This window comes from Trachypithecus francoisi, unplaced genomic scaffold (genome assembly GCF_009764315.1).
Source record: "Trachypithecus francoisi isolate TF-2019V2 unplaced genomic scaffold, Tfra_2.0 Lachesis_group0, whole genome shotgun sequence".
In the NCBI taxonomy this organism is placed as follows: domain Eukaryota; kingdom Metazoa; phylum Chordata; class Mammalia; order Primates; family Cercopithecidae; genus Trachypithecus; species Trachypithecus francoisi.
Window position 1 is genome coordinate 63,825,138 of NW_022681453.1, and position 21,437 is coordinate 63,846,574.

The 21,437-nt window shown below is 44.8% G+C and overlaps 1 protein-coding gene, 1 non-coding gene and 1 pseudogene across 2 annotated transcripts in view; 2 read left to right on the forward strand and 1 right to left on the reverse strand.

Moving 5' to 3' along the window:
* Positions 1–21,437, forward strand: part of SLC12A8 (solute carrier family 12 member 8) — a 136,641-nt gene that overhangs the window by 78,218 nt on the left and 36,986 nt on the right. The window contains exons 6-7 of the mRNA XM_033210958.1: positions 17,470–17,557; positions 19,304–19,391. Coding sequence (XP_033066849.1) covers positions 17,470–17,557; positions 19,304–19,391 — 176 coding nt within the window. The remainder of the gene's footprint in view (positions 1–17,469; positions 17,558–19,303; positions 19,392–21,437) is intronic.
* Positions 14,101–14,173, reverse strand: LOC117084780 (annotated as a pseudogene).
* LOC117084629 lies at positions 18,961–19,064 on the forward strand. The gene has a single exon (XR_004437552.1). It is a non-coding gene; the product is annotated as a U6 spliceosomal RNA (small nuclear RNA).

Below are 21,437 nucleotides of genomic sequence, written 5' to 3' on the forward strand. Positions count from 1 at the left end.
AAATGGTGCAATGACTTTGGAAAAAAGTTTGACAGTTTCTTAAAAATTACATCCAGCTATTCCATGACTAGTTATCTACTGCAGAGGATCAAAGGCCTGTGTTCATATGAAGATTTGCTCATGAACTTTCAAATCAGCTTAAATTTTAATAGCCCCAAACTAGAAATAGCTTGAATGTTCATCAACAGATGAGTGCATAAACAAACTATGGTGTAGCCACACAATAGGAAAACACTCAACAATAAAAATAAATAACTGGCTGGGCATGGTGCCTCATACCTGTAATCCCAGCACTTTGGGAGGCTGCAGAAGGCGGATCACCTGAGGTCAGGAGTTTAAGACCAGCCTGGACAACATGGTGAAACCCCGTCTCTACTAAAAATACAAAAGAAAATTAGCCTGGCATGGTGGTGCATGCCTGTAGTCCCAGCTACTTAGGAGACTGAGGCAGGAGAATTGCTTGAACATGGAAGGCAGAGGTTACAGTGAGCCAAGATCGTGCCACTGCACTCCAGCCTGGGTGACAGAGTGAGACTCTGTCTCTAAAAAAAGAAAGAAAGAACTATCGATACACACAACAATATAGGTGAATCTCAAAATAATTATGCTGAGTAAAAGAAGTCAGGTCAAAAAAAGAGCAAATAAATATGATTGTATACATCTCCATTTATATGCAGTTCTAGAAAATGCAAGCTATAGTGACAGATGCCTGGGAATGGGAGTGAGAGGAGCAGGAAGAAGGGATTACCAAAGTGCAGAAGGAAATTTTGGGGGGATGAAAATTATATTCCTGGTCTGGCATGGCAGCTGATGCCTATAATCCCAGCACTTTGGGAGGCCAAGGCAGGAGCGTCTCTCACACTCAGGACTTTAAGACCAGCCTGGGCAACATAGTGAGACCCTGTGGTCTCTACAAAACATGATTAAAAAGTTAGCTTGGGCCGGGCTCAGTGACTCATGCCTACAATCTCAGAACTTTGGGAGGCCGAGGTAGGTGGATCATCTGAGTTCAGGAGTTTGAGACCAGCCTGGCCAACGTGGTGAAACCCCATCTCTACTAAAAATACAAAAACTACCTGGGTGTGGTTGCATGCACCTGTAGTCCCAGCAACTCGGGAGGCTGAGGAGGGAGAATCACCTGCAGTTCCAGCTACTTGGGGGTGGGTGGTGCGTGGCAGGAGGACTGCTTGATCCTAGTGAGCCTTGATCACGCCATGGTACTCCAGCCTGAGTGACAGAGTGAGACCCTGTATCAAAAAAAAAAAAAAAAAAAAAAAATCGTGTGTGTGTGTGTGTGTGTGTGTGTGTATTCCTGATTATAGTGATGATTTTACGGGTATATTCATATAGCAAAGCTTTCCAAGTTGTTATACTTTAAACATGTACATCTTATAGTATGTTATACCTCAATAAAGCTGTTAAAATGAAAAGGACAATAACTTTAATCATCTTTAATTGATTTTCCTCAATCCCATTTCTCCTTATAGCAATAGCCTTTCCCTCTCCTCTTCATAGCCAAACATAACATGTCTCCGTGTCTCCATTCTTTTATCCTCTGCTCAACTCTCCCACTCTCTCCTTTGGGAATTGCAAGCCTGTCTCTCCAATGACATGGCTCTTTTACCAGTGACTTCCTTGTTACTAAATGCAGCACGCATTTTTAGTTTCTCACTTTATTTGACCTCTCAGCAACAATGCACCTCCCTTTGCATTTCTCTTGCCTTCCATGGTGCAGCCTTCTGAGCTCCCTCCTACTCTCTGACTTGCCTTCATAGGTGCATCCCCTCTGCCTGACCATCCAATATTGGGGATCTTCAGGCTATTTCTAGGCCCTCGCATTTCTTTCTCAACTATTTTCCTTGGAGTCTCATCCATGCTCATTGTTGAATAACCACCTTCAAAACTGATGACTCTAAAATTCACACTTCCAGCCCAGACTTCTCCTCCAATCTTCACATCATGCATTCAGTTGCCCATGTGACATCTTCTCTTGAGTATCTTGGACCGAACAAGTTTGAACCAGACCCATCTCACCTACCCCTCAACTCGTCCTCCTCCTGTACTCCTGATGTCAGTAAATGGCACCTCCACCCAGCCAATTGCTTATGCCAGTGATCAGAGCACCCTGTTTCTTTCCAGTGCCCTCTAAGTCTTGTCAATTTTACCTCCTAAGAGTCGCTAGATTCTCTCTACTTCTCCTTGTCTCTACCACCTGACCACTCTGGTACCAGCTTCATCTATCACTTGTATCACTGCGTCAGCCTCCTGCCTGACTTTTCTTAAAGCTCGGCCATGGAAATGAGCCTGGAACTAGGGCTTGGAAGTGGCAGGTCGAATCCTGATCCACAAATCCAGATTTGCCAGAAATAGTGTGTTTTCATTTTTATAAAACAAGAAGAGTTAGTCTCTGACTCTAAGCCTTCATTCTGCCAGGATGGCTTAAAGTTAACATCAGTAATTCAGCATGCCTCCACCTGCTCCTGCCATGCTCTGCACCAGTTCCAGGGGCTTAGGGTTTTATACAGTACCCAGACATGTTTGGGGGGCTCTGCAACTCCTTATCTGTAAACAGAACCAGGCCTTCCCATCGTCCTGTCCATAGGGCCTTTCAGGTTTGTGCTGCCTCTGAGCCACGTTTCAGGGACCAGAAATCTGAGATTGGGAACCCTATGCTTAGGGTCTGTGTACTCCCCAAGTACATAGACTGGGGGTCTTACCAGCTCCTCATCAGTACTGCCAGGGAGTGGGGGGGTCCCAGGTCCTCATTTCCCCAGAACCTGTGAACAGCCTCTCTCTCCCCCTGCCCCAAACTCCAGAACCAGTTTTCTGTCAAATATGGGGGACACTCCTGTCCAGGGCCAGCATTCTGGGTGTGTGACCTATGGATTCACACTGTCCCTACCCTGAGAAGGGCCTCGTGCTTGTTTTACAGCTTTGCTGTTTCTAAAATTCTTGGATCGGGCACAGTGGCTCACGCCTCGTAATACCAGCATGAGGTAGGCAGATCACTTGAGCCTGGGAGTTCGAGACCAGCCTGGCCAACATGGTAAAACTCCATCTCTGCTAAAAATACAAAAATTAGCTGGGTGTCGTGGGACATGCCTGTAATCCCAGCTACTCAGGAGGCTGAGGCAGGAAAATCGCTTGAACCTGGGAGGCACTGGTTGCAGTGCACCGAAATCGTGCCACTGCACTCCAGCCTGGGCGACAGAGTAAGACTGTCTCAAAAAAAAAAAAAAAAAACTTAATAATTTTTGATTCTGCATTTGTATTTTTATGTGGCCCTGCAAACTGTGTGATAGTTTTTCTCCTTGTCCCCCCCACCCCCGGTTTTCCCCAGCCATTCTGCTGTTTCTTTTCTGTTTCCCTCCAAAATCTTCTAAGGACCTAGGCTTTTGAGAAACAGAAGCCAAAACAGTGCACAGGCAAATTCTGCTTCCTCTCTGCCTCCTGTCTCCCACAAGGCAAGAGAATATAGGTCAGCTTCCTCTTGAATGGACAGAAAAGGAAAGGGGAAAAACAGAGGGAATTAAAACAAAATTAACATCTGAAGATGTTTCCCAGCCTCTCTTCCTCTCTCCTTCCGCACACAAATTGAAAACCATCTGAGTGTTCCCTGGGGCCTGGCAGTGTCCCCACTGAGTGAAGACCCCTGGGCCGAGACGCCAAGTTAGCATTTACCCTAGAGGCAGGGGCAGAAGGCCTCTTTGCCTGGTCACACTGCGCAGGGAATGTCCCGAGTGTACTCCGGTGCACCATGGGGTTGTCTTGGCAATGTGGCCCTGATGCGCCCCTCCACCCTGCTCCCACGGCTGGCTTTCCTAAGAGAGAGGATGCCTGGTGTGAGTGGGGGTTGAAGCAATTCTTGTGCTTCAGCTTCCTGAGTAGCTGGGATTACAAAAGCATGCCACTATGCCCAGCTAATTTTTGTGTTTTTAGTAGAGATGGAGTTTTGCTAGGTTGGCCAGGCTAATCTCGAACTGCTGACCTCAAGTGATCCACCCGCTTCGGCCTCCCACCTCCCAAAGTGCTGGGATTAGAGGCACGAGCCACCATGCCTGGCCTATATTCCCTTTTGATAATGATACTAAAAGCCTCACAGACACTGGACATTCTGGCTCAGAGATGGAGTGTTGTCGTCCTTTCGCGGAGAAAGCTATAGCTACCTAAGACGATGAGTCAAGATTTGTTTTCTGTGGTTTAACTTATGAGTATTATTTTGTAAGATTTCAAATGTAAAATGATAATAGTGCATAGATTGTAACTACACAGGCCTCTCTGCCCCACCCCTTTTAGGGGACATGTTTTCCTGTCCCTCCCACTCTCCTTTGGCCCAACCAAGGTGAAGAATCATTGATCCGATCCTTTATTTTACCAGATGGGGGAGGAGGGGTGCAGAGGAGCTTGTGAAAGACCCGACAGAGGTTACGCAGCTGATTAGTGGCCAGAGTTGGGCCGCCACCCTGCTGTGGAGAGCTGCCCTCCCTGTCTCTGTCTCTGTTTTTCAGGGCCCCAAATGTAAACACAATAGGCAGGACGAATGGTTTGTATGACTTGCTGTCTCCTGGCAGATGTTCGGTTAAGCTATGAAAAGCATGGATGATTGGCAGTTTCCATGGTGATAGATTTGCTAAGGATTAGCTCCAAGTGAGTCATGGCTGGGGCTCCCTCCAGCGCCATCCTCTTCTGGAACAAGAGAACCTCCTGGCTGTGGCAAGGGGAGAGTTTTGAAGAACAAACCTTTCTGTCCCCCAGCCCCCCATCCTCCCATCAGAGATATGATAGTTAAGTTACTTCAGACGTTTTGTCCCAAGGGCAGGCGACTTCCTGGGAGAGCGGCTGGAGATTTGGTCTGGGGGCTCCTCTGGATTTAGGAAGCTGTCCCCCTGCTCCCTCACTGCACTCCTCTGCATTGTGCTGGTGGCTGCAGGGGTGGCATGGGGGGCTTGGAGTGGACACTGTACTTGCTTTGCTTCTCAACGTGTGTGCCTTCTCCAAGCTTCACTACCAAACTTTCCCTGAGAAACAGACATCCCCTCTCTAGGATTTCACACACACCACGCGGATGCAGCCACTCCGGGGATCCAGGAACACCATTCACAGAGGAACTAGGAAATGGAAATTCACTGAGAAGAACGTCAGTCATGTGAAGTCCTGTAACCCTTGTTCCCAGATTCCAAACTCTTACTGGAAGGGATAAGAGCCTCTTTGGCCACAGCCAACACATGGGCCTGTGGTTGACCGCACCCAGCACGAAAAAATGTGGTAGAAAACCTACAGCCTTTACTGAAACATCCACAGTCACCTTCCTTTTCAAGAGCCCAGCTATTTCTGTGATGCCCTTTGACCTCCCTGGGCCTGACTCCTCTCTCCTGCTCATGTACACACTCTGGGAAGCTCTGGGAGTTTGCTGGGCCCTCCAATTGGCTGGTTGTCTCCAGGCCCCTCAGCCCGGCTGTTAGTGCTCACCCCTCCTCTGGTCTACTTCCCCCGTTCTCCCCTCCCAGGCATCCCCTAGGTCTCCTCACAAGTTATGTGTCTTATGAGTGAGAGGACAAGAACCTGCTTAAACATGGGGATCAGAATGGGGTCCCCATGTTTAAGGACTAGAGAGCCCCAAGTAGGGACAGTCTGAAGATGGGGGCTCACTCCACTCCCTTCATTCTGATGGACTTGTGAGCAGAAACAGGAGACAAGATGGAAGCTTTGGCTGGGCTCAGTGGCTCAAGCCTGTAGTCCCAGCTACTCGGGAGGCTGAGGCAGGAAAATTGCTTGAACCCGGGAGGCAGGGGTTGCAGTGAGCTGAGATTGCATCACTGCACTCCAGCCTGGGCGACAGAGTGAGACCCTGTCTTAAAAAAAAAAAAAAGGGCCGGGTGCAATGGCTCAAGCCTGTAATCCCAGCACTTTGGGAGGCCGAGACGGGTGGATCACGAGGTCAGGAGATCGAGACCATCCTGGCTAACCCGGTGAAACCCCGTCTCTACTAAAAAATACAAAAAACTAGCCGGGCGAGGTGGCGGGCGCCTGTAGTCCCAGCTACTCCGGAGGCTGAGGCAGGAGAATGGCGTAAACCTGGGAGGCGGAGCTTGCAGTGAGCTGAGATCTGGCCACTGCACTCCAGCCTGGGCGACAGAGCGAGACTCCGTCTCGGAAAAAAAAAAAAAAAAAAAAGCTTAGGCCGGTGTGGTGCTCACGCCTATAATCCCAGCACTTTGAGAGGTCAAGGTGGGCAGATCACTAGGTCAAGAGATCAAGACCATCCTGGCCAACATGGTGAAACCCTGTCTCTACTAAAAATACAAAAATTAGCCAAGCATGGTGCATGCCTGTAGTCCCAGCTACTCGGGAGGCTGAGGCAGGAGAATCACTTGAACCCGGGAGGTGGAGGTTGCAGTGAGCCGAGATAGCACCACTGCACTCCAGTCTGGTGACAGAGTGAGACTCCATCTCAAAAAAAAAGGTTTATAATTATTATACATGTCTATTTTTTGTGATTTTATTTATGGAATTAATTTATGATTGTTTTATCAAAATATACATATCTATACATGTCTATTTTTTGTGATTTTATTTATGGAATTAATTTATAATTGTTTTATCAAAATAATTATACATATCAACAGTTTGTATCAAAACAATTATAAATATCGACAATACTTATTACAGTAACCTATTATGTCAGGCACTAAGCACTTTGTGCATAGTTTTCCATTTAAACTTCTCCACAGCCTGACTGGTTCCATCAGACACAGGGCTGCCATGAAGTAGATGAAGCCTGGGCTTCAAGGTCCCTCACTTGTGTGGGCTCCTTCCAAAGCCCTGTTCCTAATCTTATATTCATAATTTTGTACTTTCAAAAAAATTTCGGGCCCCATGGAACCTAGATCCTCCCACAGGTTCTATTATTTACTCATTTTACAGATGAGGAAACAAAGACATAGAGAGGTTATTTCCCCAACATCTCCCAGCCAGTAAGCGGTAAACCCCATTGCTTCCCACGTACTGAGAGAGGATGCTGGAAGAGAGGACACACAATGTTGGTGCCGCCCCTCATTCAGAAGCCAATAAATCTTGCCTGGGTCCTGGAGATAGAAAGTTGCATTATTTGACACTGTCTGTCCCAGCAGGATTTCTAAAACATTGAAAGGGAGGGAAACTCACAAGTTTTGCTCCAAGAACAGAGCAAGAGAGGTTTAGAGATTTTTGCAGGAACAGCTAAACAAACAAACCAACAAGCCAGGTATGGGAAAGGAATGGGGTTTGGAAATCAGAAGGAAGGTAAGGAGAGGCAGACCAGTCTTTAGGAATCTGAGGGATTTCTGAGTAAGGAGCAGAGCCCATCTCTCCTGGGTGAGCATTTATTTAGCACCTACAAGGTGCCAGCCACTATGCTAGGTGCTTATGAATATCTGTTCCAACTTCACAGCCCTGCAAAGCAAATAGTATAATCCCCGTTTACAGGTGAGGAAAGCAGGGCTCGGAGCCACATTGCCTCCAGACAGTAATAGATCCCTTTTGTTTCTTCAGTTAAAAAAAAAAAGGCAGCAGATGAGACTTGGGCACGTTCGTGCATGTGTAGTCTACCTTCATAAGAAAGAAAAATAAAGTTATGAACTTAGAAATCAGGCAGCAGAGAAACAATTAAGCTATAAATGGGAAGAAAAAGTTGAAGAGTTTCTCAGGACACAGATTTGGATTGAAAAGTCCCCAGGAGGAAGCTTGGAAGTTCCTTGAGAAAGAGTAAGTAGTCCTTTGTGAACTAACAGGAACCTGAAAAGCCTAGAAAAACTGTTGGGCTTTTCTTTTCCTATGAATCTTCATTTTCAGGAACAGAAAAGAGAATTGGAGTGGGAAGTGGGCTTGTGGTAATTGGTAATAAGTAAGGACTTTGGTCTATGTGTGCCATTGGGTGATTCAGGGGTCAGGGAAGAAAAGAGATGAGCTGCCTGCTTGCAAATGTTGGTAAGTGGTCATTGACATTTACACTGGTTATTTTACCCAAGGATGTATATTTGAGAGCTGTAAGGGGTTGATTCATCTTCTGGCCATCTATGTTTTCTGTGAGACCAGACGCTGGAACTAGGCGCTGACCCCAAGCCCCCTGTTCACCATCCATCGAAACTGTAGGCGTAATGTCAATGTCTAGGTGGCTACGGATGCCAGTCGAGGTGTAGCCTCATAAACCTAAGCTGGTCAAGTGATGGCTGACACCATCAGACTTGCATATTACAGCTGAGATCATAAAGATGTGCCTGAAGGCCCCAGGACTGGGGTGGAAGACCAAGCCAGAAGGCTCTCCCCGTATTAAGGAAGCCGTTTACGTAAGTCACATGGTAACAGTGTGCAGACCAGACAGATCATCGTTGTGATGCAGGGAGAAAAAACATTTTTGGGTAAAGCAATTAACTGCTTCCTGGAACTGGCATTGAAAACCTAGAAATGCCATCAAGCCAGCACAGTCTAGAGATGAGGAACTGGTGATGCAAGCACCTGTGGGGAAATCAATGCGCTGCGCCGATTGTAACTGATAAGCTCAGCCTTGTGGTGGGGATGTAACCCCACATTAATCATGCAATTACTGTTTCAGAAGGGGAAATCTACAAAGAGCAGGGGTGTTAGGAAGAAATGGAGAGGCTGTGTGATGTAGTGGAAAGAACACTGACTTGGAATCAGGAAACTTGAGGATTAGTGCTGGTTCTGTTAGCAATTAGCTTGGAACACTTGAATCAAATGGCTTCCCTTCTTTGGGCCTCCGTTGCTTCATCTGTGAAATAAAAGGTTGGAGAAGATGATCGCTAGGGTACCATCTAGCCTTAAGAATCATGATTCTAAATAGCGGTTTTATTTTTTATTTTTATTGTTTTTGAGACAGAGTCTTGCTCTGTCGCCCAGGCTGGAGTGCAGTGGCGTGATCTCGGCTCACTGCAACCTACCCAGGTTCAAGTGATTCTCCTGCATTAGCCTCCCAAGTAGCTGGGACTACAGGTGCATGCCACCATGCCTGGCTAAGTTTTTGTATTTTTAGTAGATACGGGATTTCACAATGTTGGTCACGCTGGTCTCGAACTCCTGACATCAGGTGATCCACCCACCTTAGCCTCCCAAAGTGCTGGGATTACAGGCATAAGCCACTACATCCAGCCCTAAATAGCCAAATTTAAACAATTTTTGGAAGCCCACCAAGAAAAGTGTCAAGAACAAATAGTAATTATAAAATGGGCACTGAGTGTTTCCCAAACTGTGCTCTGGGGAACTTTAATAATGAACACAGTGTTTCATTTCTTTAAAAAAAAAAAAAGGGTTCAATGCCAAATAAGTTTTGTGAAACACTGTGTGCTGTTCTTAGCGATGGACAGTGAATATTAGCATATTATAAGCACTACAATAGCCCAGCACTGAAAACCTCTCTAATTAAGGTTTTCCCAACCTTATTTTCAATTGTGGAACTTTTAAAAAAATGTAGTATTTGTAAAACACCTGGGCACTAATGCTCTGGGAAATAGTATTTGTTCTATTATGCCAACCCTAAATGTAACTCTAACCTTAACGATAGTGTTTTAAAATTGCACTGGATGCAAAAGGAAAGCAAACTAGAGAATTTCTGTAACACTTAACAAAGATGGGAAAAAAAATACTAAGTCAAAATACTTTTTCTAGCTCTAACTAGCGAATGAGACATTTATAATTCACCAAAGCTAGACAGCATTGCCCAAGAATCATGTGGTAACACAGAGGTAGAATTTTGGAAGTGACAGTCACAGTGTGTGAGCCCCTATAACAAATGTGCAGGCCGGGCGCGGTGTCTCACGCCTGTAATCCCAGCACTTTGGAGGCCGAGGCAGGCGGATCACCTGAGGTCAGGAGTTTGAGACCAGCCTGGCCAACATGGTGAACCCATCTCTACTAAAAATACAAAAATTAGCCAGACATGGTGGCAGGTGCCTGTAATCCCAACTACTTGGGAGGCTGAGGCAGGAGAATCACTTGAACCCAGGAGGCGGAGATTGCAGTGAGCCAAGATCGCACCATTGCACTCCAGCTTGGGTGACAGAGGGATACTCCATCTCAAAAAAAAATCCAAACAAACAAAAAAACCAAATGTACACTTTGCCATGGGAACCGCCCACATTGCCCCAGCAGGAATCACCCATGAGACTTCTTGTCTGCAGTCCGAGTTGCCTGCATCTCCTTGTCTGTGACTCTTTGTGTCTGTGATACGATCTCCTTTCTGGCTTCTCTGTTTTCTCTCAAAAGCCAGCTTTCTGGCCACGTCTGGGCCTGGCTCATTCCCGTGTTACAGTCAGTCCTTTCTCCTCCCACTGACCAGCATCCTAATGTACTGCACATCAGGAAGCCTACACAGAACCTGGGGAAGGAAGAAAGGGGGTTTGTTACCAAGACAGTATGTGTTTGGAAGCAGGAAGCAATTAGGATCAATCAGTCACTTTCCTCCACAGAAGCATATATCGCTGTGGGGTCTTCGCTCAGGGGTCTTCATGGGTTAACTTCTGTATAAATGATCTGAAGAAAGGTGTACAAAATGACCTGACAAAATGTAGGAGGTACAACAATGGCGAGGAATAAGGAGCACTATGTCATGATATGGTTAGGCTCTGTGTCCCCACCCAAATCTCACCTTGAATTGTAACAATTCCCACGTGTCGTGGGAGGGACCTGGTGCGAGGGAATTGAATCATGAGGGTGAGTCTTTCCCATGCTGTTCCCATGGCAGTAAATAAGTCTCACGAGATCTGATGGTTTTATAAATGGGAGTTCCCCTACACAAGCTCTCTCTTGCCTGCCGCCATTCAAGATGTGACTTTGCTCCTCCTTCACCTTCTGCCATGCTTGTGATGCCTCCTCAGCCATATGGAACTGTGAGTCAATTAAAGCTCTTTCCTTTATAAATTACCCAGTCTCAGGTATGTCTTTATTAGCAGGAAGAGAACAGAGGAATACAGCAGGTCCTGGATATTCCTTTTTTTTATTTTAATCCAAATAAGACCTGTACATGATACAAAATAAAACAGCACAGGGGCTTGAAATACAAAGCAATAGTCTCCCACCCCACCTTTCACTATCCCCAATAGTCCTCCATAGGGACAACCACTTTAATCATTTTTAGTACTTTGAGAGCTGTGTATAACCAAGCAACGTAAGTATACATATAATTTGGTTAATCAAAGTCAGACATCGTCTGTTGACTTCATGCTAGGAAATATGAGAGTTAGCTTTCTTACATGCGCCCTCATCCACTTTCCAATGTTTGATAGTTATATTTTTAGTTTTACTTATTTTGATGATTACATTGATAATTTTAAAGACTATACTTAAATCTCTGCTATTCTATCAGTTTTAGGTTACATCCCTTCAGTTCTTGCTGTTGGCGTGGGAAATTGAGATTCTGTGTTGTGTTTTAAGATTAATGTATTAGAATTATATTTATTTTATGTGTATCTTTATTTTTATAAGGAATGCTTTAGTTATTGTCCTAATTTTAAAGGAATCTACATAATCCTTTTGTACTTGAGTTTTTAGAGCATTATCAGGAAAACTATAGATAGCAAGTTGATTATTAGCAGGCGAGTGGGCAAAATCCCATGAAAAATGTAGTTTAAAACTTTAACTGAACAAATAGTTTCTCTCTCACACACACATGCGCACATACACACAAACACACACACACACTTATTAAAAATATTTTTTGCCTTGAGGTTACAAGTCAACTATCTTTGGAACTATGAAAACAAACTGCTTCATATATTTGACATTTCTTTGCTCTACTTAGCAAACACTCAGAAACTCAACTTTATGATAACAAGATACAAAATAATTAACTTAAAATTTATTGCAACTGCTATGTAAATATTTGCTAGGTTTTTCCATAGCTACCTACCACATTTAACAGGTAGCTCAAAAGGCGTGGCTTAGATTACCTTTTAAATTTGCTTATTAAACTAATTGAAGCTTGTAACATTCAAGTCAGGCCTAGTGAATGAACATGAGACTTATATATTTTTGTTTTCTACATTACTATGATGAAAATATTAGTGCTTTTTCTCTTCCCTCTCCTTCTCTTTCCTCTTTTCACTTCCTAATATCAGCTAGCTATAACCTTCTTTTACATTGTCAAGATAGATAATATTCATATTCTGTTTCATAACTATAGTTGCACTCGTTCATTCTGGCACTGCTATAAAGAAATGCCTAAGACTGGATAATATATAAAGAGGAGGTTTAATTAGCTCATGGTTCTGCAGGCTGTACAGGAAGCATGGCAGGATCTGCTTCTGGGGAGGACTCAGGGAGCTTTTACTCATGGCAGAAGGCGAAGGGGGAGCAGGTGTCTTCATATGGCAGGAGCAGGACCCAGAGAGAGAGGGCAAGGTGCCACACACTTTTAAACAACCAGATCTTGTGAGAACTCTATCACAAGAACAGCACAAAAGGGATGGTGCTAAAGGTGCTAAACCATTCATGAAGGATTCACCCTCAAGATCCCATCACCTCCCACCAGGCCCCACCTCCAGCTTTGGGGATTACAATTGAACATGAGATTTGGGCGGGGACACAGATCTAAACCATATCAATAGTTATGTCCTCTGTGTTCTGCCTATAGGCCAATTTTAGACGTTAAAGAACAATAAGCAAATACACGATTGTGACTGTGCAGCTGTTGCTCCCCGAAGAGCAAAGCGTTGGGCTGGAATTTCATTCTCTTCACTGTGATTCTCACATGGCCCTTGTGTCATTTAGCAGAGGAAGTTCCTATACCATGGTCAAACGGGAGAATTTTTCTAACATTTTATTAGTTGTTTAAAATCATGTCACATTTTGGTTTGCTTCATATTTAGACCTTAACTTTAATTTTTAAATTAAATTTTTATTTTTTTAATTTATTTTTTAACTTTTAATTAAAACTTTTAAAATTGACACATAATGGCACATATTTTTGGGATATGTAGTGATACATATAATGTATAGTGATCAGATCAGAGTAATTAGCATATCATCATCTCAAACATTTACCATTTCTTTGTATAGGAGACATTCAGTATCCCCCTTCTAGCTATTTATAATGCTTAACTTTCTTATTCACTTCTCCTGGAGTTTCAATAACTCTTTTAGCAGCCAAAATGATTTATTAATTGAAAATAAATAAGCGTAGACATCATTCTTTTCATGTAGATATATATGGTCACAACTACCTTGCCTCTTGCCTACACAAAGGTTTTGTCATTAACATTTCTTCTAAGAGCATTGAGTATTTTGCTAGCAAATTTTGCTTCCTTCTCAGAGTAAGTTCTCTGGCCCCACATCAGGACAGCACTCTGTAAAATGTGGACCTGAAGATAATAGTCCTGGTATATCATATTCTAAAGATGATTCTGAGTGGTAAAAATCACTCCACCTCAAACATAGCCAAGAGTTTACCACCACAGATTTAATGGTATACCTTTTCCCCATCTTTCCCATCTTCTACTAACTGTAACCCTTCCACAACCCTTTTTGCTGAACACGGTAGACTATATCTAACAATATAAATTTCTCCAAAGCTCATAGGCTTACCTATACTGTGGTAACAGTTTGGACTCACAACTCTGAATCTCTGTAAAAACAGTAAACTAGATGTATATCAAAATGAAAAATGCAAACTGAGATAACCTCTATTAACATGATTTAGTTCTTCCATGAAAACTTTACCCAGGAAAGATAAAGACTATAAACCACTAAATATTATTTGCTTCAAGATATTAATGAAAATCAATTTATCTGATTCAGTAGTTTGATTACTTGGACAAAGAGCTCACCTGTCAAATAACAGTTAATCAATTCTTCCCATAAGATACTCACCTTATTCTGTCCACCAATACTAAACTACCATATCACAAATTTTACCCAATCTCTATCCTCCTTCCATCATGAAATACCTTAGACCCCAACATCCTGAGAACATGCCCTCCCCCTTGGGAGGTACAGCCAATACCCTGGCAAGGTGGTGTTCTACCTCACTGCAGTGAGTTCTAATATATTTGGCTTTGCTGTATTAAATGGCTGTTTTGTGATATTTGAGGTAGTTCAACAAAAGAGAATGTCAACAGTGCTCTACACGTTCGGAGAAACTTCTCTAATAACAAACTATAGAAATGATCCCTGAAAGTGTAGTCATAATAACTCTTCTTTTTATGTTGTTGCCAAAATGTGCAGTCAGTATATCCTTAAAATCATTCAGTTTAATTTTATTGCCCATTGTGCTGGAAGCATTTCCTCTCCAGAGGCATCCCTCCAGGAGCCTCCATTTTTTGCTTTAATCCGTGGCAGTTTCTCTGCTGTGCAACCCTTATTCTGGAACTTCACTCAATTCCTCAGTTATCACCACTGATTTCTGAATCTCATGTTTTCCTTCTTCATGGTTTACATCCTCATTTTGCTGGAATACATATTTTAGTATCTTAGAAACAATATGGGGGAAGTAAATTTTCTGAACTCTTATCTGAAGGAGCTCTGTCACCCAGGCTGGAGTGAGTGGCATGATCTCCGCTCACTACAACTTCTACCTCCTGGGCTCAAGTGATCCTCCCACCACAGCCTCCCAAGTAGCTGGGATTACAGGCATGCACCACCACACCTGCCTAATTTTTGCATTTTTAGTAGAGACAGAGTTTCACTACGTTGGTCAGGCTGGTCTGGAACTCCTGACCTCATAAGATCTGCCTGCCTTGGCCTCCCAGAATGCTGGGATTACAGATGTGAGCCATTACACCCAGCCTCAAGTGATCCTTCTGCATTGACCTCCCAAAGCGCCGGGAGTACAGGCATGAACCACCATGCCTGGCCCTTAAATCTATTACATTTTTAATTTTAGTGATCATATTTTTAATTTCCAAAAGTTCTTTCTTGTTCTTGGATTTTTTTTTTTCACAGCACCTTGTTTTATAGATAGAATATTCTTCTTGGATGTATCTGGAGCTACTAATCAGTGTTTTCTTCCAAATTCTCTCTGTATCCTGATGTATATGTTTCTTCCAGCCTGGGTTGTTCTGTTTCTATTTATGCATGTATTTGTTTATTTGTTGCTGTTTTTCATAACACATCGGGCGACCTTGGTTGCAGGCGTGGATTTCCCTGGCTGACATGCGTTTAGGTCTGTCTCCCTGCTGGGGCCCTACCTTGATGAGAAGTTTGTGAGTGCTGTTGATTCTTGAGCAGGGCTTCATTTGGGGTGCAAACGTCCAGCCCTGGTTTTCCTTGGTGTATTCAGATCTTGTAGAGAAGCATTCCGAGGCTTTCTTTCCTTCTCTTTTCCTCTGTGTTATGTTCTCCATTTTCTGTTCTATGTTCCAGACATTTATGTGAACCTTTCATCTACTTAGGGTCCCTCAACTTCTCTTTGCTTACAGGAATTTATCCACTTTCCCCCTTTACTATGCTTTCTTTTTTTTTGAGATGGAGTCTCGCTCTGTCGCCCAGGCTAGAGTACAGTGGCTCCATCTCGGCTCACTGCAAGCTCCGCCTCCTGGGTTCACACCATTCTCCTGCCTCAGCCTCCCTAGTAGGCAGAACTACAGGCGCCCATCACTACACCCGGCTAATTTTTTTGTATTTTTGGTAGAGACGGGATTTCACCATGTTAGCCAGGATGGTCTCGATCTCCTGACCTCGTGATCCGCCCGTCTTGGCCTCCCAAAGTGCTGGGATTACAGGAGTGATTTACTATGCTTTTAATAGGATCTTGGAGAGGAGTGAATGAGAGGAAAGAAAATGTGCCTAACATGCCATTAAACAACAACAACAACAACAACAACACCTTAGAGGTTAGTTTTGACGTGTTTCAAAATGATCATTGTAGAAAAGTGAGAAAATATAAACAGTCAAATAAAAATGACCTGTTCTTTTATCACCCAGAAATTACATTCTTAATGTTTTAAAACATGTTCTAGTTCCCTTTTCTATATATTTTTATAACAATGGGATCATACCAGATGTGTTCTGTTTTCTAATATGCTTCTTCAAACTAAGCAAAAGCTTCTAAACATCTTTCCATGTCACAACATATCCCTTACAATATTCTGAGACCTAGTATTTATTGACAGCTATATCACTTATTTAACCCATCCTCTATTTTTAGACGTTATGTTGTTTCTAATTTCCACTGTTCTAAACAAGCATTTATAAAACTGTTGGGCTAAATCTTCCCTCATAGCCTTGACTATCTACTTTGGGTAAAGTCCTCATAACGGAGTTGCTGGGTGACAGTATATGCACCCCCATCCACGGGCCAGCATTCAGGGTTCTCTCTGGAATACACCCCCCTACTTTCACTTTCTGGTTCCAAACTGTCGCTTCACTGCACTTCACTTGGATTCTGTGAAGCATTATGGCAGAGGCATTGCGAGCATAATTTTCAGAGTCAGACAGACCAGGGTTGAATCTTAGCTTTGCCACTTATTAAATGTGTGACCTTAGACTGTTTTAATTAACCTCTTTGAGCACTTTTCTATAATATGAGGAAATAATTCTACTTTTCTGATGAGGCTGTTACGATAATTAAACAGGATAAAAAAGTGCCTGTAAAGCACTTGACACAGGCCCAGGCAGGTTGAAAGTGTTCGCAAATCATGGTGTTAGATTCATTCCTGTCCCTAAGCCCGTTCGAATCCCTCTTTCAAGGCCACATTCAAGCTGCACCCCCTCTATGGGGCTTTCCTGCCAGGGCAGCCCATCACACTGAGTTGTTATGGCACTTGTGGGCTGGATCCTCATCCGATGTTCAGAACACCCTGTCTTGTTGTTTTCATATATTTGTTCGTAAGGGAAGAGGCAACACCCCCACCTCACCATGCAGCACAGTGCTGTGGGTCCCTTATGGATTCATTCATTGTCATTAGTGTTCTTGCAGAAGAGAGGTGATGATGAAAAGGAGCTTGTGACTCCATGTCAGTGGCATCAGGATTGGTTTTTTTGAGTTTATTTCAAACCCTTTGGTAGCTCAGGAGCTTGGAGGATGGTACCTGACCCCAAGGACACAGGAAGCTCCCACGGAATCAGCAGGCAGCAGAGGCAGGGAAAGCCACTGAGCAGGAGGCTGCCAGACCTTTGTAATGCTGAGCCTCTCCAGGGCATTGTCCCAGCTCAGCACACAGCGCAGGACCTCTGTGTGCCTTGCAAGCCAAGCCGCCTTCCTCCCCCTGGTTGCTTTGCGCTAAGCGGTAGGATGCTTTTGGAGCCGGGAGGGCTTTCCTCCTGAGTCTCCTCCAAGCCACAAAGGTCCCTTTCACGCCACAGGGATGCCTCCCTAGTTGCCAGGGGAGATGGAAAAGCAGCCTGTGCGCAGAGCTGCAGCTGGAGGGCTTGCTGTGGGACAGCTTCCAGGAGAGGGTCCGGGAGGAGAGGAGGGGGCAGCCCTGGGGAAGGTGATGCGTGGAGAAGGCTGCTCACCCCATTCCCCATCTGGGTGTCTTTCAGGAGTCATGGCCGGTTTCAACATGGGGGGCGACCTCAGGGAGCCTGCCGCCAGCATCCCCCTGGGCTCCCTGGCAGCTGTTGGCATCTCGTAAGTTCCCCTCATGGCAATCAGTCCGAGCGGGAGAGTGGGAGAGAGAACCCCAGGCAGAAGAGGGATTGCCCCTTTTGTTCTGAGAAAGCCCCGACTGTGACCCATCTATTTCGTATTCCGATCCTTCTTTTAACACTCGGTGGGCTGTAAACTTCACGTCTGGTGGGTTCAGACACTGCCCTTTCATGCGCCCTGCCTGGGAGTGCTGCCGAGGAGGAGTGTCAGGACCCAGATCACAGACCAAATCCTTTCTTTCCTTTCCTCGGCCTCCCGCCCCCGTCCCTCCTCAACCCCCATTTTGAACTTGGGGATTTTTTTAACCACCGAGTTTCCAGGATCCCTGGAGGGAGCTTAAAGATGAAGAGTTTTGCAGTCAGACAAATTCTGGTTTGCCTCTCAGCTCTGCCGCTGATTGGCTGCGTGACTCTGGATAATTTACTGAGTTCTCTGAGCCTCCATTTCCTTTCCTGTGAAATGGGGATGATGACAGTATATGTGCTTCATAGACTGTGGGGGAGAGAGTAGAAGGCACAGTGGAAGCTCAGCACCCAGCTCTCCTTCTTCCCCCAGTGAGCCTCCCCTCCAACTACCCCAGGCCATCAGGCCTCTGGGGTTTTAGTTCACACTGTGCCACCCGCACAAGCAGGCTGGGTGACTTTGGGTCTATTTCTGACTTTTTAGAATATTGTTTCTCTCTGTACCACAGGAATAAGCTTCTCTGCCCTTCACTGGGTGGGTGTGAAGAGGCAATGAGCTCAGAGACCAGAGACAATGACTTGAGAAGTTAAAAGGGCCTGTGTTATTCTAACCACAGTATTTAGAAAAATATTAATGTATCTGTTTCACAAACACTGAATTTGCTCTTAGCTTATTGCAGTGACACCTTTGCTATCAGCCTGGAATACAGCATCAGGGTATTTTGTGCAAAACAAGACAATAACATTGGGAAGAAAATGAAGACAACAGAGATAGAATTGAGTGCTGGGAAGGAAATAAAATAAAGAGGCTTCTGTATGAGGACCCTGTCTTGTTTCTGGTCCCAGCTGGGAGGTTCCACGATGAACCCTTGGCCCATCCTCTCACTGCCCGGGTGGGAGTGAGGAGATCACAGGAACCTGGGTCTTGTTCAAGGTTACAGGGCATCTTGGGGACAGAGCCAGGCCTCTGCTCTCTGCCTTTTAACTTTAGTTTCCCTCTTTATTATCTGATCCAAAGATAACAGACCAGCAGGACTTAGAGGCCTGAAGGATCATCAGCTTGTTCTTTTGCTGGAGGAGGCTGGGAAGTGAGGCTGCCCTGGCCCGAATCCTGACAACCTAAAGGCAACTGGGCCTCCCGCTTCCCTACTCAGAATGCCCGTTGTGTGGTTTTCTTTTTTAATGTAAGAAAGAGAAAAAACAGGGCTCACTTCAGCAATACATATACTAAAATTAAAACAATACAGAGATTTGTGTGGCCCATGTGCAAGGATGACCTGCAAATTCATGAAGCATTCCAAATTTTTATATACATTTAAAAGTAAAAAAATAAACAAAACAATGGTATCCCTTTTTTGGTAAGAAATGTGCCAGAAGAGAAATAGTACAAAAAGTGTCCTCCCAAGCCAGCTGGGGAAGCTTCATGACTGGCCTTTCTCTCATTCTGAGACAGGTTCCCTTTGGAAACAGAAGGTTGAGTTGGGGGACTGGATGGGGCTGGGTGAGGTGAGTGGGGGGCAGCCCTGTTCTGCTCTTGGGTTTTCAGGTGGTTTCTGTACATTGTCTTCGTTTTCCTCCTGGGCGCCATCTGCACTCGAGAGGCCCTTCGCTATGACTTCCTGATAGCGGAAAAGGTGAGTGAGGCTTGCGCTCCTTGAAGGGCTCAGTCAGCTGGAGTCATTTGTTTGTTTTCACCAACAAATGGCCGCCTTCCCCTTGCAGTACTGTCTGGGAATCCATATAGTCTTTTAAAAATTTAATTAATTTATTTTTTGAGACAGGGTCTCACTTTGTTGCCCAGGCTGGTGTGCAGTGTTGCAATCTCAGCTCACTGTAGCCCCAACCTTCCAGGCTCAAGCAATTCTCCTGTCTCAGACTCCCAGGTAGCTGGGACTACAGGGGCATGCCATCATGCTGGGCTAATTTGTTTTTAATTTTTTGGTAGAGATGAGGTCTCATTGTGTTGCCCAGCCTGGTCGTAAACACCTGGCCTCAAGTGATCCTCCCGCCTTGGCCTCCCAAAGTGCTGGGATTACAGGCTTGAGCCACCACACCCAGCCTCCATATAGTCTCTAGCCCAGGAATGAAGTGTTGGGTTGTGATGGGGAAGAGAGATGATGGAAAAGGTACAGGCTCTGCTTAGGGATTTCGAGAAACAGATAACGATGCCCAGAGAGATTCACAAACATGAGGGGCTAGATAATGGTGACATCTCTTCCTGTCAAAAGTCAGGACAGAAACAGAAGAATTTGTTCACCCCAAATTCCCAGCTAAGCAAGTGCCTCACTTTTGCTAATAGCTTCACCTTGCATGATGAATAGAATGTGCTGTTCAGAAGTGGCAAGTGGAGAAGGAGGCTGGGAACAGGCAGAGGTGGAGGGAGAGGGAGGAAGCCCAGCGCCAGGGTGAGTGCCAAGGCCCTCCTTGTCTCTGAGGTCCTTGACCCCTTTTGCTTTCCTGAGAATCTCAGACACTGCGGGTTGATTTGGCTGCAACATCTTTGTTTCTAGAGTCCGCACCCTGCCAGGAGAAGATTAATGAATTCCTGGCGTTCCTCCGTTAGCAGGCTGGACGTCATGTGACATCAAGGACATTTATTTGGCATCCTAGAATCCACATAAGATTTCCAGATATTTTTCTGGAAATCCCCCAAAACTCCTACCCTCCTTTAAGTTCTTGGAGAAAAAGTAGACCCTGAGATTCCCATCATTTTTCAAAGAAATGTAGTTGGTTAGGGAGTTTTTCTGTTAACTTCTGAGTATCGCTGCTTATATTTTATGTATTTTTAAATTTAATTTAATATTTTAACTTTTTAAAGACAGGGTCTCACTCTGTCACCAGGCTAGAGTGCAGTGACATGAACATGGCTCATTAGAGCATCAACTTCCAGGGCTCAAGCGATTCTCCCACCTCAGCCTCCCAAGTAGCCAGGACTACAGACATGCACCACTACACCCAGCTAATTTTTTTTTTCAATTTTTTTGTAGAGACAAGGTTTCACCATGTTGCCCAGGCTGGTCTCAAACTCCTGGCTTTAAGTGATCCTCCTACCTCAGGCTTCCGAAGTGCTGGGGTTACAGGCGTGAGCCCCTATATTTGAGGATGGAGTACCATTTTCTCTTAGTGTGAGGCTTTGCAAAGCAGCCCTGCTGATCTTCGTGGAGGGCCAGTGCCTGGGGCAACCTGGGGCAGGAAACTGAATTTTCTTTTGAGAGATACGTTTGAGCTTGGTTTTCACATTAGCACAGGTTTCTTTTTAAGGCTTGTAGGCACCCATGCAAAGGTGATTATTTGTTTTCAAGGGTTTTGACCTTAGTATAAAAGCAGGTTTTTTGAAAGGTGGTGCAGTTCAGTTAGTGAGAGAACTGATACCCACCTTTCAGCACCCAAGGTCACAGACCCCCAGGCGGCAAGGTGTACTCTCGAGCCAGGAGTCTATAGCCCTCCTTTGTATCTACATGCACGCTTCCGTCTGCAGTTTCACTCCCAAGAGCCTGTTCTCTAGTTGCGGAATGAAAAGCTTGGCTGCATGACAGGAATTGAAGGCCTAAAGGAGCAGCCTGGGTAAGGCTGGTTTGACAGGGGGAAATGCTTCCTGCTCGTCTGCAGCTTGCCAGTGGCTGGGCTGCTCTGCCTGCTTCTAAAGTTCCTTTCTCATGCTTTCCTTCACAGAGGTCCTT